The following is an 18,700-nucleotide window of genomic DNA, read 5'->3' as shown; positions in this document are numbered from 1 at the left end:
CCTGGCCACATTCCTTACATGTCAGAGGTGATTTACTCACCTGCATAGCCTGCGCGTTGGCAGGTGCATCTGTGACTGAAACAAGAGTATTCTCCTGACTCCTTTTCTTTGCGTTGCTTGAAGAATTCTCCTGTGTGAACTCATTCCTTTGTTGTGGGTGTTGGTTTGAAACCTTGCACTGACCTTCCTTGTGTGCCTCGCAGTCCTCATAGTTGTCAAAGTTTTTACCACAATAAGAACAAAGATAAGGGCTCTGTTCAATGTGGCATCTCATGTGCCTCGTCAAGTCAGCAGAGCGAGTAAATATTTTCCCACACACAGAGCATTTTTTGACACGGCTGCTTCTTTTGCACAAGTCAGAGGACATTGATTCCTGGGGTGCATCATTTGAAGGATCAGTTTTGGTTTCACTAAGCAATGCCTCTTTGGTCTTATCAACAGGGTTTGATTTGGAGTGATTTGCTAAGCTTGTAGAACACTGTGGGTTTGTCTGTATCTGTCGTTTACTACTGACCACACACATCCTCTGGTGTTTGTCGAAATTCTTTGGGTAAGTGAAAACCTTGCCACAACCACGACAAACAAGACTGCAGTCGTCATTAGACGAGTTTGGAAGACTCGAATTTGATGGAAGCTCATTCTCACTTCTACGGGCGTTAATCTTAGGTGTAGGATGTAAATGAATCTTTTCAAAAAATCTACTTTGGCTAGCAGAATCTGACCGACCCAAACAACCACTCTGAGTCATCCTGTGCCTTTTTAGTTTGCTAATGGAGCCAAACTCCTGGTCACAAACAAAACACTTGAATGTTTTTGAGGATGTCCTATTGTGATTTTTTAAATGGTGAAACCAGTTTTTGTCCATGTCATCATCATCGTTGGATTCACTTTCATCAAAAGGTTCCAGTATTACTTCGACAGAGGCTCCTTGGTCTTCAGTCAGATCATCAGCATGCTGCTGTCCATTTCTTTCCACATTCCTTGCCACTTCTGAATTTATTTCCTCAAAGTTTTCGTCTTTATTCTTTTTAGACTCACTCCCAAGTGAGTTGTCTTTGTGCCAGTCCTCACCGATACACATGGACCCAGCTTTGACAGCGTTGTCTCCTGCATCGTTGTTGACCTTTGGTAGATGATAGGACAGGCTGGAAAGGATACAGTCATCACCAGAGGAAGACAGAGCTAGAAAACAATGACAAACCAAACAGGAAATAGTGTCAATATCTGAAAATTTATGAAAAATAAATAACACAGAAATAACTGTGATTTAAGTGTCTCTCAAAGTCTCTCAGAGGACTACCTTGTGGAACCTCATTCCCATGATGTTTGTGATGCTGAATGAGTTTATTCAGGGGCTCAGGTTGATTCATGAAGTCCACACACTCTTTCAAGACAGAAGGGGACAGACTGAGCCAGAGGGAAGTCTAGGAAAGGACCAAAACAGATCAACTCAATTACATGAAAAAAATGTACCCTTGCATTTCAGGTGTTATATTGTGATAGATTTCCTTGTTAGTGCACAGTCCTTCCCTCCAACTACCTTGTGTACTTTTACATCACTTAATGCTTTTCTATTTTTACCAGCATGACAACATCCCAAATATGGATTATGAACAATGCAGGACTTAAAATAACCAGTATTACAAATGTGTTACGAGGAGGGAAATGCATTCAACAAGGGTGTTAGACCCCAAAAACACATTCAGTATGATACATTTTGGTAAGACACAATGAATGTAAACATAACTTTTGCTTACAAGAAAAACTCAACAGAGCATTTTAAATATTTGAGAGATGCAGCTGTGCAGCAACAGTTGCTATGGTATTTTTCGACTCTATTTGTCCCAAGATTATTTATTGTATGTCAGATACCCACTTGTTCAAGGTTTGGAACAGGCAGCAGCCTCTGGAGATTGAAGAGGAATTTTTTCATTAGAGCCTCCAGGGCACAGTCATATTTGGGGCCAAACACTGTCGGGAAGATTTTCTAAAGAACAAAGACAAAAGTGGTAATTTCATTTCACAAAATACTAGCAGGCCTCTTTGATGGCATCTTATCATCCCACTTAAGCCCATTATCCAAAAAATCATGATTTAACCAATTTGGATTTAAATCAAAGTACATGTAACAATTGACTAATTTGCTTTTTAAGCTTGTAATATCGAGTACAAACCACCTCACCTGATAAAAGATATCCCTCTGGCATTGATCATCCAATAGTGTGTGAACAAGCTGCAGGAAGTTTGTCATTGATGCTTTTACCTCAGCACCGGAAGTCTTTTAAAGGAAAACGCACATAAGTAAATTCAAACGACACAAAGACTGGTGGAGATTTGACAAGAGCACCCACCTCCTTGTCCTGTTTTGTGATGTAGGTGTTTATTCTGCTCAGATGATGCTGGATGGCCTGTGGGCTGGCAAAATCATCACTGCGGCAACACTCTAGCACCACCTGTTGGCATATCAAGAGATAAACAATTTAGTGAGGGCTTCATGTTCTCTAGACACATGAGGGGGTGTGGACCTTTGTGGCACAGCCCATCATGTGAAAACTATCATTAATACTTCAATATATGAGAATTAGATGTATGGGCAGATGAGGAGCCTGTACATGGTGAGGTCATGGGTTAGATGTTTACAACATCCTCACTTGGGAATTTGGCAGTCTAGACCTTATCCGTTAACCAAATTAGATTGCATTGATGTTCAGCTGGAGTTTGAATGTAAGCCCAGTTAGTTAAATTTCTCGGTTTTGTGTTGATGAATGCAGATGTAATAACAGAATAAACCAGTTAAGTGCACAGTTTACTCAGAGAATAACAGACAGGAACTCAGTTGCATTCGCTGACTTACTCTAATGTATACATCTTCCTAGTGTCATTTGTTTTCCTGCAGTCTGCATTAACTTAACTTGCAGTGTTACACATTAACATTATGGTTTGCTCATTCTTCCCACAGACTAATGCATACTGATATTGTACACAAACAAAAGACCTCTATGACAATAGAATGCAAAAAAAAAAAGAATAGATTGTGGACAGAAATGTAATGTCTTTACCAGATTCAGAGCTGCTATTTTGAAGATGACCTAGAAATCAACAATCTAAGCTTGGACTGAGGAAAAGGGATTTTCCCCCATGGAGACCTTTACTTCATACCATTGTCATAAAGTAATATTTTTTGTCTATGAAGGCTATTTAGTTCTGGTGCATCAAACTATCAGACAAGCAGTGGTCGAAGAAGTATTCAGATCCTTTACTCAAAAGTAGCACTACCACAATAAACTTGATTGCAAGTATTATCAGCAAAATGTACAAAGTAAAAGTAGCTTTTACGCTGTAATATTTGGTTGCTTTGGCAGAACAATGATTCTTCCCCTATTGGATGTTTTGTATGTATTATTTTTTTAATTGTATAAGAAGTTAAAAAAGTTAAATGATAAAATAATCCAAAAAGAAAGAAAGAAAGAAAGAAAGAAAGAAAGAAAATTACCCCTTATGTCAAATGGTGTTATATGGGATTATTGTGACTGAAGTATTAATGTCCAGCATGTTATATCTGTTCCATGTGGAGCTGATTTTAACTACTGTAGATACTGTGGGGGAGTTTAATCAGAACCAATCCATCAAATATAAAGTGATTTTAAGTTGTTACTCTGCAGAGCAACAATAGCTGTCAAATACAATGTACACTTGCACTTACACGCCTCTTCCCACATCAGTAGCCTGTAGCATATTGGTAGTAGAGATGTAAAGTTAGTAGCTGCGGTATATGACAGAATTATTACCGTCACTGTAATTACAGTAACTTACATCTAGCAGCTCTTTTCTTACCCTTGCACGTAAGCCCATGACTAGCTGGACTCTCTCTGAGTAAGTGAGCAGCTCAGGGACTGTTTCCAACACTGAGGTAATGAACTCCTCCAGCAGACCATAGTACATCACAGCTCCCTGCTTCACTATCTCCCACAGAGCTGCAGAGACAAGTTGCACGGGAGGCACGATAAGACGGAGAGAGGAGAGGGGAAGGGACCCTGGGGAAAACAAATGTAACACTGTGAGGTTACAGTAAAGAGACAACACAGTTATTATCGTTAGAATGAAAACTAAAGACGCATTTATTGCAGTGCTACAATGCTTCTCACTGTCCGTTAACGTTAGCCGTTAAGTTACCATAAACAGCTATCTTTTATCAACCGTAAGGGCAAATGCGGATTGAATGGGGGTAACGTATAGCTGAGTGTTATACACTCACCATGCTCCATTAATATCTTGCTCATTGTGACGTTACAGACATAATAATGTTAGCTATATTGATGGTTGTTTGCTAACATCGCAGCCATTGGGAAACAGCTGCCTGTGGAACATGGAAGCCACTTCTCTTTGGGAAGTGTACGCATGACGTTGTTACGTACAAAACGTGCAGGGCAGAGGGTCATTTTTTTTTTTAATACAGTTCTCACAATGATAATCTTGGCATTTAGAGAGCGCTAAAGGCACTACTTATTAAACAAATTCATTTTTATGCTGAAAGCGCCACACTATATTACAATTTATTAGATTTTTATATGTTTATCATTTGTCATCAATCTCCAATTCACCAAATTACTACACTAGATGGCAGCATTGCAACACTCATTACAAAGGATTTACTTGGCAGCTTTGCAGTAAATTGTTCTCCAACTTGCACTGCAACAAACAGCATTTACTCTTCTTTTGAGTTCCTTTTTTATAGCAGTTTAAAACGTAAAAACACCACAAAACGTGATACCTGCATACAATATAATATAATGAATGTTTACTTTAAGCCTATAATGCAACCCCCTTAAACAGTGTTATTTCATTACATTTTGCTGATTACATTATGTATTATTGGCAATTTTTGGTGATCTTTCTTCAAAATAAAACTTAATGATTTCATGCATTTCTTTTTTCCATTTTAGCTCAATGATGGGCACATATCATAGGATTCCTATCTTACCAGACAATAGAAGAGATCATCTAATGTATGTTACAACAATACCACTTGAAAAAAAAATGTCAGTACTGTTTATTTTCCATTAGAAATAAGCAAGACTGTTAAACCATGCTGGAAGACTCAAACAGCATATTGAGTGTAATTGTGACATTTTTTCATTGACTATTCCTTATAACACACAACATATCAGATTAGCACCTGATACATTGTGTTTATTCCTGTAAACTTGATATTAAACAGTACAGAAAAAAGATATTGAGACTGGACAACACAGACAAGAGGAGAAGGGGGAAAGAGAGGCCCCAGAGAATTATAACAGAGATGAAAAGCGAGCAATCATCTGTTTACAGCTTTCTGGAAGTGTAGTCCCAAGCATCTGACCACAGTCCTCGACAGTCTGCGGCAGAACTATGTGAACATTTTCTGTTGGCTTCAGGAGCTGAGCAGAATAATATTCACAATGCCTATCAATGTCATTAGGGAAAGTTGTCAACATGCACAACTTAAAAAATAGCAACAAAAAAACAAGTGGGTACATTTTTCTGTCTCACTTTTCTTTAACATTTGTCCGTCTCTTGCTCTATGTCCTCACTTCTGAAGTGCTGCAGTCTGTAGACTTTACATAATCATGTCACATTACTCTGCTGCCTGTCAGGAGGAAAACTGAGCTTAATGCTGAAGGTGGAGCCAAGAACTGTGTAAGAAAACTGGTGAGGAATTATTCTCCTTACAGATTAAAATTGCATAACTATCATTCACATTTCCCCACAGACACGAATAAGAAAAGTGCGAAAGGAAAAGCACTGAACTTTTACCATTGTATTAATTCTTTTTCAGATTGTGGTAAGGACATGTGGCACTGTGTGTGTTTGTGTGTGAGTCTGAGTGTATGTATGTGTATGTGTGTAACTATGAGGCAGTAAGACAGATAATAATGCAGAGAGAGAATGACAGATGGGAAGAGACAGAGAGACACAGGCAGAACGGGAACAGCAGATTTGTAGTGACAGGCTGCTTGGTCGGAAGTTGTACAATTGTTTAGCCTAAAACCTGCACCACATCCATGGCAACCAGTTCTAACCAGATTCCAAGATATTAAAATAAACGCATTGTTGACTGTCTTTCAAGTAAAATGTTAACCAATTTACAGTTCATCTCAAATCTGTTCTAATACGTGCACTAGAATACACACTTTCCCCTGGTTTTTAGTGATACATTAAAACCTCTACTGAAGCTTCATAGCAACAACACTGTGTGAGAGCGGATCCATCAGATGTGAGTCACACAGGACTTCCAAATACTTCCAAGCAGCTTTGGGCGAGTTGACTCTGTCAGTTTCAGTTTATTGCGACAGTTTGTGACAAGTGTCAGGTATGTTGTCAACCACAGGAAAAGTATACTTAGATTTTGAAAACCATGCTGATCCCAGGATTTTATGCTGAATTAGTCAAAGTTTCAAACAAAAGTTCTATGGACATGTCTCTGAAGCAGACCGCATAAACCTCACAAACTCCATTGACATGCAATCAAATGAATTTCTTCAAAGGCAGGAAGAGTCGGGTAGGCGACATGTCGGCGGGCTGACACTACAACTGTATTGTAATGGAATGATTTCTGTGGTCAGGGCAGGATGAACACTAGGTCTGACCTTAATTGAATTAATTTGTGTTCTTTCCATTTGTTAACTATTAAGTTTAACAACTAAAACTTGACTGACTCATAGGTGGATCAGTCATTACAAAATCATGAAAGTGTTTAAACCCACAAAACTTTTAGATTTTAGTGGAGATGTAAAAGTTTCCAGAAATACCACATATGTCAGACTGAATTAGGGGGAAATGAGTATAAAATGACACATGGGACATGGAAAACATTTCCATCTGATAGAGTAGTGCAGCCATAAAAACATGGAGTCTTGGATTTTAGCATTTACCTCAGTATAAACTTGACATAGCTTCAATGATTACATATATACTGAGTGGTCACAGCAGAGCCAGCTTATCTAAAAAAAGGCACACTAAAGTAGATCCCTGACCATGGAGATCATTGGGTGAAATAGGAGTATAGAAAATAATTTAAGAAAAAGTTATAAAGTTACAAAAAACTGCAGTAGGTTTATAGATGTAAATAAATCCAATAATAGACTCATAATAACTCAATATGAATCCCATATATACCATTTAATAAGTCAAACATCAAAGGCTTAAAGAAGCTATTTCTAAATTTTGCTATTGCTACATAACTAACATTAGCATTAACAGCTGCTTACTTACTAGTTTTGAAGAAACATCGCAAGTTCAGAATCAAACATTATTCATTTATTCCAGCGTTGAAATCAACGCTAATGTTAACTCTTGTTTTGCCTATCACTTCTTTTCTTCTACTAAGTTAGCATGCTAACCTCAAGTCCAGCTGGACCACTTTCCGATACTGAGTCACTGTAGCGTCTATTTATTGTAAACACAACAATGACTGAAGCTCTTGCCAAGACTGCAAAGTAAACACAGGTTAATGCAAATGTAGCATTAGCAAAATTTACAAATAGCTCCTTTAATATCGGTTCTTCACACCTTTTCAACACATGAGGGGCATTAGCAGTGAGATGGATAACAAATGTGAGAATGGACAGTAAGAATAAATAAGTTTTAATGTGATACACTAGAAAAAAAAATGTTTTCAGTATGAGTATCAAACACTCTGTATGTTGAAAGGTGGCAGCAAAAAGAGTTTAGGTTTCTCCTTCAGAAAGGACATCATTTGTGGTCAGCTGATTAAATCTGGGTTTCCTGTTACTCTTCTTCTTATTGTTGTTATTTATTATATCTCATTGCATTAATTTCTTTCCTCCGTTCCTTATGAATTAACCCAAACGGAGCTGATCAGAACTGCCTGACACAGCAGTTACATAACCAAATTGCCACATGTGACCATTTCCGCTTGCAGCCGACAAACAACCTGTTTTGTAGCTTTAATTACCTGATTCTTGTAAGAATTATCTAATGGGAAATTGAGGCTTAGGTACATAGCCTAGAGCTTTACAAGATGTGCACCCGTACATGTCAACATACTTTTGAGAATAATTCAAAAACACATTTGATTTAAGCTCATTTTAAGATAAATTTAATGTCTATAGGCAGAATAAAGTGAATGGATGGCAGTAAACAGAAAGAGAAAAGATATCACAGTTCTTGTTTGTAAAACTGGTGGTGCAGCAAGAGCACACATTTCTTGAGAGTTTAAAGCCTCTTTCACTCTCCCTTTCTCACAAACACACACACACACACACACAGCCACACTTTGCTGTAGTGATATGCATGGCAAATACTGTCATTCCTTAATCCATTAACCTCTGACTCTTTGTTGCCAACACATAAAAAAATAGCTCTTCATCGTTTGTTTCCAAAACTTGAACAAACATCTATGCACGAGTGAAACTTTTCACCAAAAAAAGAAGGGAGCCAACTGAGGGCGACTGCTGCATTGCACCGTGGTGGGAGTAAATCAAGTGCCTCTGTCCCTCATTTCAGAGAGGGGCTTTGATGTCACTGGAATAAGCTGCAGCTCATTGAAGGAACATCAAAGATACTCACCCCCAGCCCACGACCATTCACTGCTCTGTAGGAAACGTGATTGGAAATGCCGTGGGGTCCGTTATCTTCTCCAATGATTAACACCTCATTAATATTATCAATTACCCTAAAATGTGCACAGTAACTTCAGGGATCAACTGAGTGGCTGTTTGGAATTTGGGATGTAAAGAAAGAATATTTAATGCTTCTCTATTACTTTAGGCTGAGCTCTCTCATCTGAAGTATTGAGCTTTCTGATCACTGATTAAGGTCCCATTGCTGTGTTTCTTTTCTTTGATTTTAATTCTCTGAGCTCTTGTCTGTTATTATGCCCACATTAGATAGATGTTGTAATTGTTGCTTTCATCTTTGTTGTTCTGATTTTCCCTCCTTTAGCCTTTGTAATCAGTGAGTGCGTGAATACATGTTAAGGACATACCCTTAATTTTTCTGTTCAGTGGTGTCATTTGTGGATAAAGTTGATTTACATATGTTACTTAGAGTAGGGTTGTGTCCGCAACCAATACTCCACCAATAACAATCAGCCGTGCTTAATCAGCTTGTTAGCTTTAGATCTCTAAACTGCTTATTTTGAACAGAAAGTTTTTCATCAACTCACAATTAACTATAGTCTGGTTTTGGAGCTTTAAATACTGCACTAACCCTAACCCTATACAAGAGGAAGCTGCTAAATCTGAATAATTTTAGACCTCAGTATGGCTTTTACATCTCATTTTAATCAAGCGTCTTAAGCACCTGAAGGGTGTCACTGACTCTGTTTTAACATAGTTCATTTCCATTACCTTTTCAAAAGGAATGTCTTCATTATTGTTGCCAACCTGTTATCCACACGGGCTCTTAGGTTTCGCATTTTGTTCCAGTCCTCTTCTTTTTACACTTTGTTAAAGTGTCACAAGTATAGACCACAATGGGCCATGACTGTGGAATGATCTGCTTGAGGAAATCAGGTTAACCAAATCAGTAACAGTGTCATCAGTATTTTCATCCTCTCATGCACTTGCCAGATTGTCTATTTTTTCCCTTGTATGCTCTACTCCATTTTATGGTCAAACTGTCCATCTAATTATTTTTTAACCATTGCCTCGTTTCTTTTCATTCTTCCTGATCTAGCTAATCATTCTACCCTTTTACTTTATGTTTATTTTTTATTTTTTAATAAATCTAGACACCAAAAGCTTGTTTTTGCAAACAATATGCTTATACGTTGCAGTGGTGGTTATAGTAGTACTGCTTTGTTGTTGTATTTGCTGTTAAGAATAGAGAGGGTCTGTCATATAATGTAACTTGCTAAAAAAAAAAAAAGTGATTGGAATCATTATTATTATAAGCAACTTTTCCTCCGTGTACACTGGCCTATTAGAAGCGCGCACTGTTCAGCCAATCACAGGCACTCACTGCTCAGCTCCACTAATCGTGGATTAGCTACAACCGACTGCAGTCTACGGCTCTGGGAGGGAGAGGTAGTCACTGCCACTCACTACTCACCCTCTCTTTTATTATTAGCTCACTTGGATCTGGCAGCAGGGCTTTTTTTCTCAGCAGCAGTGACTTTGGCATTGCGCAACCTATTAGCTCTCAGGTAAAGGTGTGGGACAACAGCAGAGAGAAGCGACCGATTTGGGGTCAATGGAAACGGCCGCTGTAGGTCAGGTAGGATTCAATTTGATGGCCCTTTAATTGAAGTCCATACCGTGTTTTAACGCCGCGCACTGAGCTCCGTTTTCCGCGTTCCCACAATCATGTTCAAGACGGTCAATTACCCGTCGGTGGATCCCGCGCCCACCATCATGCACGGCACTTGGTTTGCCACGGGGTGCCGAGAAAACACGCCCGTGGCGGTGGAGAAACCTAAGAAAAAGGCGTTCAGCCTGGTCAAAATCATGTCTCTCAGCAACAAGAAAGGGCACGGCCAGTATCCGCACCACAACAACAACATGCCCTTTACGATCCACTGTCACATCGGGAAAGAGATCAAGCACATTTGCAGCAACTGCAGCCGCGGGAACGACACACAGGACGGTGAGTATATCACAGGCTCCGTGCTCAAAGCCTTGTGCGGTTTCGCCCATAGTAGTCCTGCGGTACTTGCCATCCAGGATACACTCATCTAATCTAGCGATGGCCATGCCTCTGGCTCCTATGACAGCCTCATCATCAGCCGTTCCATCGCTGATTTCACTCTTACTACATCTGTCTGCTTGTGTGATAATATTCTGTCTTTTTAAGTAGGTCGATATGTAGGCTATGTAAGCTCATAGCACTGAGAACATAAAACCGGAGTGATTCACTGCCGCTGTTGTGGAAACTGCCTCTGACTGGATCAGAACTTCTCCTAGGGTTGGGCTCATACTTGAAACTGCTGCTTGTTTGGTTTTGCATCACAAAAAAAAAAAAAATGTTGTTGAATCACTCTTCATTTGAGGGATCATTTAAGCCTTTATCCTTTATTTATCCTATAGATGACATTTAAAAAAAAAAAAAAAAAAAAAAAAAAAAAAAAAAGACATGAAACTGTGCAGGCTGTTTGCACAAAGCCATTTCCAGTTCAGTGTCATTACATCATCACTCAGCCATCTTGGTATGCAAACAAGTGTTTTTAATTAAAACCAGCCCCATCAATTGCTTGTATGACATGTAGTGGAGAAAAGTAGGTTATATACACAACACTGTGAAGATGGGATAGAAATGCTGTAGTGTGGTGTGAGCCTGATGTCATGAACACGATCCCTTGTTTGGATACTTGGAAGAGGATTTTCTTTTCCGCTTTTTCCTTTTATTTTCCATACTGAGCCCTGCCAGGGGGGGTTTAGTCAAGATTGTATATATATTCTGGTTTGGTGTTTGCTGCCTGGAAGTGGTTCAGTCCAAAAAAAAACAATCAAACAAAATCAGCAGAGGAAAGAAAACACAAAAGAAAGTAGACATGCATAACAGTACCGATGTACATCTGTTTCAAACGTAATATATCATCAACAATAATGCAGGATGATATAGAGTTTAACTGAAAAAGGTGTGGGCTGAAGCTAAAGCTTATAATGCCTACCTTTAATTATAACTTATTCAGACTTCTGCTACATTGTCTGGATCATAACTACATGGCTATACGTGTCCTTACATTGACCAAATCTTTGTTACACACATGGATACAGTCAGCAATACCATATCACACATAATCATTTATCAAACAGATTAACATGAGTATCAAATAAGTGTCCTTTTTTTTTTTCATCATCTTACTTTTAAACAGTGTTTTACATCTATGAATTGTACTGTACGTGTTTAATTCCTCCTCAAGATGATGAGCTTTTTGAACCAGTACAGACACACAAACCCTTTGGGTAGAGAAGAGGGTTAATCTTCACAGAACACACCAAAAATCACTTTCAAAAGCTCGCTTCTTTTGTCAGTAGGATACATATTTCAGTGATGTGTGGAGGGTTTGTAGCCTCCAAAGAAGCGTTTGATGTTGTGGAAAGATGTTCTTTTATTGACGTTACAAAAACGTGTCATTGTCATCGCTCTCTCTGTTGTCTCCCGGCTGTTTGGATGTCTTCCTGTCTTTATCCAGCTTTTTTCGACTTCTAATGAACTATTTGAATCTCTACTGGATTCAATTAGCATCGACTGTAGAGCTATTTATAGATTTGGTGTGGTGGCAGGATTGCCAAGATGGTTGGCTCTGAGGCACCAGAGCATTCAAGTAATGGTCCGTGGGACTGATTTCCGCTGCATTACTGTCACATTCTCTATCAAGCTGCCGTCCCTTGGCCCTCGGGGGAGGTGACTGTCCTGCAGTGTGATATATCTGTGTTGGCAAACATCATGAATGTGATGTAATTGTTTAAAAACAAAGCAACCAGCGCATTCCCTGATAGAATGACAAGGGTGATGACCTGACGCAGTGTGGTGATACTGATAACAGACACACGTTGTGCTCGAGGTCACTTCACATGTACTGGAGCACCATGGAGTTGTTACTCAGACTACAGGGCGGCCATGGTAACTTTTTTTTCTGCATTTCTGTTGTTTTTTTTTAGTTTTTCTACTCTATTGTTTTTATGTTTATACTTGAAGGACCATGTATATGTTTTTTATGGCATAGCAAATCACATGTACATAGATTTGTGAGTGATTTTTGTTTTCCCTTTTAGGAAGCCATTGGTTTCCATTCATTTAGGACAGGCTTTGTGAGTTCATCCATTATAATAAAAGTTGTCTGCTCTTATTGTGGTAGGTTAACATTAAGCAAGGCCAGAAACCTTCACGTCTGGCTATGCAAGACTGTGTTATTGTTGCTGTGTTATGTTTGCCCATGCAGACTGACTTGAAAAGTCTGCACATTTGCCACACTGTGATAAAAGCAGACATTGGATGGATGGATTACCCATCTCAGGCAACTTGATTTTCATACAGCATAATGAAAACCAGAGGCTGCCTAGAAGGTACAGTAGATAGTAGACATGCATTTGGAAATTTAAAACACTGCTATGGGTCTGCAGCTTGAATGTGGTCATTAAAGAAGTAAGGAGAACAGGGTAGAGTTCCATGTCTAAAAGCTCCTGATAGTCTATTCGCTGCTAGCAGCGTTCACACAAAATCTGGTGAGTCTGAGTCAGAACTTTATGTTTGAATATCTTTTTATGATCATTTGCCTGGAGCTGACACCTTTTCAGATTTAGTTTTCTGATCACATGGGCCCCTTGTTGCCAGAGTTTGTGTGTGCCCTGGCTGTTTGTTGCAGCCTTGTACTGCTGCGTCTTATAAACATAGCATGTATTGACTTTTTCATGTAGTAGTTTCTTAGAACAAAATACTCAACGTTTTTTGCCTTTGATGTCCAATGCTACGTAAAAAGACTAGGCCTTGTGAATATTTGATGAAGAGCAGAAAGACCCCTCCCTCTCCCTTAATGAGGTGCTTATCAGTCTGTTTAGTGTTTTTTGGCAAGCTAGTGCCAACCACTCTGTGTGATGCAGCCTCAAACCGTACTCAGAGCGTATCCTGCGTAATGTGATATGCAGGTTTGTTTATCCTCTCTCAACCTCATCCAGTTACTAGGGAATGCAGGAGGCCACTTGGCACAGATTCTTGCTGCTTGGATCTTTGTAAGCAAAAGTGTCTGCTGCATTCACTGTTGGTTCTCCTGTATGATTATCAGAATATCACCTCCTCTGCATCTTAACCTTAATTAGACTGTCTTTTTTCTTTTCCCTTACAGCTGAGGAAGTAGAGAGGCTGGCCGCCATGCGTTCTGAGTCCTTGGTCTCTGGCACCCACACTCCACCTATCCGTCGACGGAGCAAGTTTGCCACTCTGGGACGTCTCCTGAAGCCCTGGAAATGGAGGAAGAAGAAGAGTGAGAAATTCAAGCAGACTTCTGCTGGTACAGGAGTTTTTGTTTTTTTTTTCTCCCTAATTTTATGTTAATAGGAACACATGTAGGTGCCATATGCATAACAAACAACCATGGCGCTTTTAAGTATGTACCCTGTGTTGTTATGAAAGAAAGTCAGTGCATATCCTTTGGTCAAAAGAAAAATGTATTAAGTTTTAGTCTCCAGGGTGATTGAAAATGCAGCAAATTGATTCAGCAAAAGTGCAGCGTTGGAGTTTCATGTTTTGAGGTCTCTTTAGAGTTCCTTTGATCCTGCAGCCCAGTGTTGTCAGGGGCGAGTGAAGGACATACTCTCTTCAGATGTGGCTGTATTTTATTTTCCTTGGCTGACGCATCCTGAATTCTGCTGTCAGCCTGGTGGACGGGGAGGAGGGACTTTGTCAGACTGCATCTTCTCTGGGAGCAGAATTCTTGCTTTTTGTCGAGGATGCGCAGTTGCACGGGGACCTCAATCTGGTCCGAGCAGGACAGGATGTTCCGATTTAGTAACGTAATTGAATTAGCATTTTCCTGGTGTGAATCTGCTGAATGAATCAGTCTCTGTCTGATTTGATCAGGTTTTCCGTGACTGCTCTCTTACTGCTGATCTTGTCAGTCATGTGCGATTAGAGGGGCTAATGTGATGTCTCGTCATCTCCATCACTTTATACAAGCACAAAACATGTTTTCTGACGCTTCGGCTGATGTTACCGTTCAGCTAGGCTTTCACTGTTCCCGCAGTGCTGTTTGGCTCTAGTTTGTATTTCTTCCCCAACACGGTCTCCCTGGCTCTTCAGCAACATCCCCAGACTAAGTGGTATTTTTAGTAAGACACAAAAGTGCTGACGAAATACATTTGTGAGCTCTAGTTGCTTGACTTTTTAATGTTTTACTGTACTTTAATAGAGAGAGTGTACTTGATGGAGCAATCATGGAGATGTTGATTGTTACATTTGTGTATGCCCTATGATAACAGCATCCTACCCTGTTGTGGTGAGGGACAATAATCAAATACTGAGCAACAAAATCCTTTTTTTTCCTGTTACAATGGTGTAAATGCACAGTGGGGCCGAGTGGAAAAGCTCTCTCTATCGCTTTTGTTATCCACTTGTTTTGTATGCGCGATGCCGCTGTCTCAAAATAATTCTTTTGCTTCTATTGTTCTGTTCAATCCATTTTGATAGCAGCATGACGGTGGGTTATGATCTATCAGTATATCTCACCGGAGCAGCCTCCTATAAGTGGAATTTCTGCGTTGTTTCAAGTTGCAGGTGATGTACAGTAGCTCCGGTGCTCGGGGCAAGGCGCTTTAGCCACAGTGACGACACCACCACAAATGTACGCACACTGTCGCATGCATTTCAGCATTAAGTATGAACCCACTTTTTAAAGACCCAAATAAGTGGAATGTGGGCTGCATTTGTGCAGCAGGTGGTGACAGGGTGATGAGCCAGTGCAGTAAATTCAAATGACAGGGGGTGGCGGCTAAGTCGACAGCATTTTTATGGTGATTTTAAAGTTATACTAATCAATATTTTATATGAAGAATTGCTCAAATGTCGATGTACCGTATGTGTGATGTGAAATGGTTTCCTTGCAGTGACGAACGCACAGAGAATCATCACCAGACTCTGCAGCTTCCCTTCAGCTCTTCAGAGCGTTTTAGCATCTTTGAGCTCATTGTTTTGGTTTTTATGGTCCCACACCTCACTGTTCTGATTCACTCCTAACACTCTCATCAACCTACTTACCAGCTGCAACAGGGTCTGGCTGTTTTCAGTCAAAAAGAAAGCTAAAAAGAAAACACTGTGTGCCACCTGCTTAGCATAAAATGGCAGACAGTTACCTGGTGAACACAGTGAGGCTTTTAGTGCCAGATATTAGTTGGTGAGTTTTTATGTAAATACAATTCCAAATTGTTGCTAATGCTCACACTCGTTGTCTAAATAGGCAACTGTTGGCACACATTAGCCTTTTTAGCTTTATAAGATGTATATTTTTTTTGTAGTTCAGCTGCAGCCAAACTGATAAACTCTGCTTTAAAGACTGCAGATTCCTTGACTAATGAAAGCAGATTTTTTTTTATTTTATGATGGAATACAAATACAAAACTGTAAAACCATCTGTGTTTTAAAAGTTTTGCAAGCCAGCCATAAAACCGTATTTCCAATATTTTCTAAACACTGGGTAATGTGTTTTGGTATCCATGATCAAGCTGGGTGTCTTAAGTATCAGGGAATATATTCCTTTCCATGGTTTGAACAGCACTAGCTGTGGGTCCAGTGGTATGTAGGAATCTCTGAAAACACAGTGGAAGTGGAGATTTGACTTTGAGAAGGCTTACTTGAGGATGTTTTCTAACAACATCTTAGATCAGAGCAATGAAAAACAAATCTGTAAAATATATGGAGAAAGAAGTTCTGTACATGTAAACACATTATTAGCCTAGAGATAGCACCGTGTACTTACTTTGATAGTTTTTTAGAGGAAGAAAATTCAGCTCATCTCATCTCGGAAACAGGATTGACTTTGGCTGACCCATAGCTCCACTATTGATCTGTGTTTTTTTAAAATGGAACATTGCACGTACTGTTTTGCATTTGCCCTCATTTAATTAATCGACGCTAAGATGGCCGCCTGTTTACCCTTAAAGCCTGAAATGGGATGACCTCATTTTAAAAGATATAAGAAAATTGCTGCCACGTATTATGACTAATACTTAACTTGTGTTAGTATTTTGTCAGCTGGCAAAGCCTCTGTTTGGAATCTCAAGGAGGTATAAGGAGGTATTGTTGGTCATTTGTCAACCTTTTCAGCAGGAAAATTGTCCTGTACCGCAGCAGTTTACATTGATCTCACTGAAGACAAAGTTGATGGGAAGTGTGCAGTCGTGATTTCCTGCTGCACTGCTCTGATCTTGCACTTAAATGCCCCTGCGTACTCTCCTCTCGTCTCTGCAGTTGACTGTGGTGCTTCACTGTTGATTATGTTTCCTGTGTCAGTGGGGAGCAGACCAGCCACTGGGCATACAGATGTTGTCGTAGATAATTGGACACTGAGCACAGTAGAGGATTATGAATGTGTTGTGATATTAAGCAGATGAAGGCCAGCTCTGGGGGACTGTACTCTTCACCTCAGGAAGGAAGGAGGGAGGGCCTGACAGTTGGATGTCTCATCCTGCTGTCTTATCATGATTCGGTACATTATCACAGCGCGCTTGTATCAGGAGGAAAGATCATCAGGCAGAGATTCATCAAAAGAACATGCATGTGTTAGTCTGATGTTATCTTCGTTTTTATTTCTAATCCAATTAGTTAGCGGATTTCTAAATGCACTGTTGTTTATTTGCATCATTTCTAACACAAAATCTGTAGCTTTGCTGCCTGCCCATTGATTATATATCATATGGAGAGGCAAATGTCTCATTCCAAACCTGCTGCGTGCACAGTAAGGTTTTGTTTAGCCATATCTAATCTTCTGATGTGTGAGCCTTTAACGCTTGAGCTTCTCATTGATGAAAGACTCCATGAAAGTTTTAATACAGTTAAAAGCCTCCACTTTGAGCTACTGAGCCTCAGGGTTGGTAGGATGTGTTCTGACTATCTGGGTCACTTCGCAGTGGAATATATTTTCTCAAAAAAAAAAAAAAAAGAAGAAAAACTAAGTGTAGTGTTCTCAGATCAATACAGACTATACTTAGATATGCCAGTTTCATTTAATATGCTCTCTCAGCTGATACTCCCTGATGAGTGTCTAATCTTCTCATCTTGGTACAGATTGAGTGGCTGGAGTGTTGGACCATGACAGTACTTGGGCCACTTGAACACAGGCGGTCTAAAATAGGACTTGGTTGATATTCAAGGTGATTTAGAGGGCAGCATCTACTTTTTCATACACGGATATGAAAGATGGCATTGTGTACTGACAAGCCTGTAACCTCAGCTCTGCACCATAACGCACAAATAACAGACCTCATTATCAAACTCATAGCTGATGATTTGCTACTCTAATGACCCAGGCAATTCGTCTTGGAATCAAAAATAAATCTTTGTGAGTGGCAGTTCTATCTGCATTGAATCTGTTTGTTTTTTTTTTTTCTTCTGTATGGCCCTCACAGGAACTTCCTGATGAAATGAACACAAAATTCCACTTCTTGCACACTATTAATGCGCTCATTAAATATTAAACAAAATATATATATATATATATATATATATATATTTTATTTTTTTTTTGCAAGACCAGCCATTATTTTAACTTGGATCCGATGCTTGGCCAATGCACCAACCACTGTGCTCACCTCATTCCTCATTGTTTTGTTTTAAGCGCGCAATATTTGTCAAATCTGAAGACATATCCTCGTTAGGGCTCCTGAGTTAATGGTATTGCGTAACTGTGCACATCCCATGGAGTAGCAGTTACGTCATAAAGCTTTTGAGTAATTACTTTTCATTTTGGATGAAACAGCAGCATAATCCGTGAACATATTACAGCACTGCCAGTCGACCTGCAGCCTAGGGTTTCCCCGCTTTGGCAAAGAGTTGGTGCTGATGGTTTTTTTCACACACATAGGTTTGTTCCTTTTGAGTAACATTGTGTCTGTCAGCCGCAATACTGACAAATAATGCGATTTCTTTTTTTTTTACAGCAGAGATGTGAAAAGGTCTAATTGAAGTCGCTGAAGATTTTTTTTGTCTCACTGAAGGCTTTAGATTTAATGACAAGAGGTAACACAGATGAAATAGAAAGGAATATGAG

General features: G+C 39.6%; 1 protein-coding gene across 2 annotated transcripts in view; it reads left to right on the top strand.

The window, feature by feature from the left end:
* The window catches only part of LOC111231025 (phosphatase and actin regulator 1-like), a 46,055-nt gene that overhangs the window by 10,965 nt on the left and 16,390 nt on the right, over positions 1 to 18,700 (top strand). The window contains exons 1-2 of one of the 2 annotated variants that reach the window (XM_022757969.1): positions 10,020 to 10,587; positions 13,787 to 13,951. In XM_022757969.1, the coding sequence (XP_022613690.1) occupies positions 10,308 to 10,587; positions 13,787 to 13,951 (445 nt within the window). In that variant the 5' untranslated portion in view covers positions 10,020 to 10,307. Of the gene's footprint in view, positions 1 to 10,019; positions 10,588 to 13,786; positions 13,952 to 18,700 lie in introns of those variants that run through there. The other variant, XM_022757970.1, reaches the window with a different exon arrangement.

The sequence above is a fragment of the Seriola dumerili genome, unplaced genomic scaffold (assembly GCF_002260705.1).
Source record: "Seriola dumerili isolate Sdu_G_001 unplaced genomic scaffold, Sdu_1.0 BDQW01000291.1, whole genome shotgun sequence".
NCBI lineage: Eukaryota > Metazoa > Chordata > Actinopteri > Carangiformes > Carangidae > Seriola > Seriola dumerili.
The sequence above is the reverse complement of the archived record's forward strand: the minus strand, read 5'-3'. Positions and strand labels throughout refer to the sequence as shown.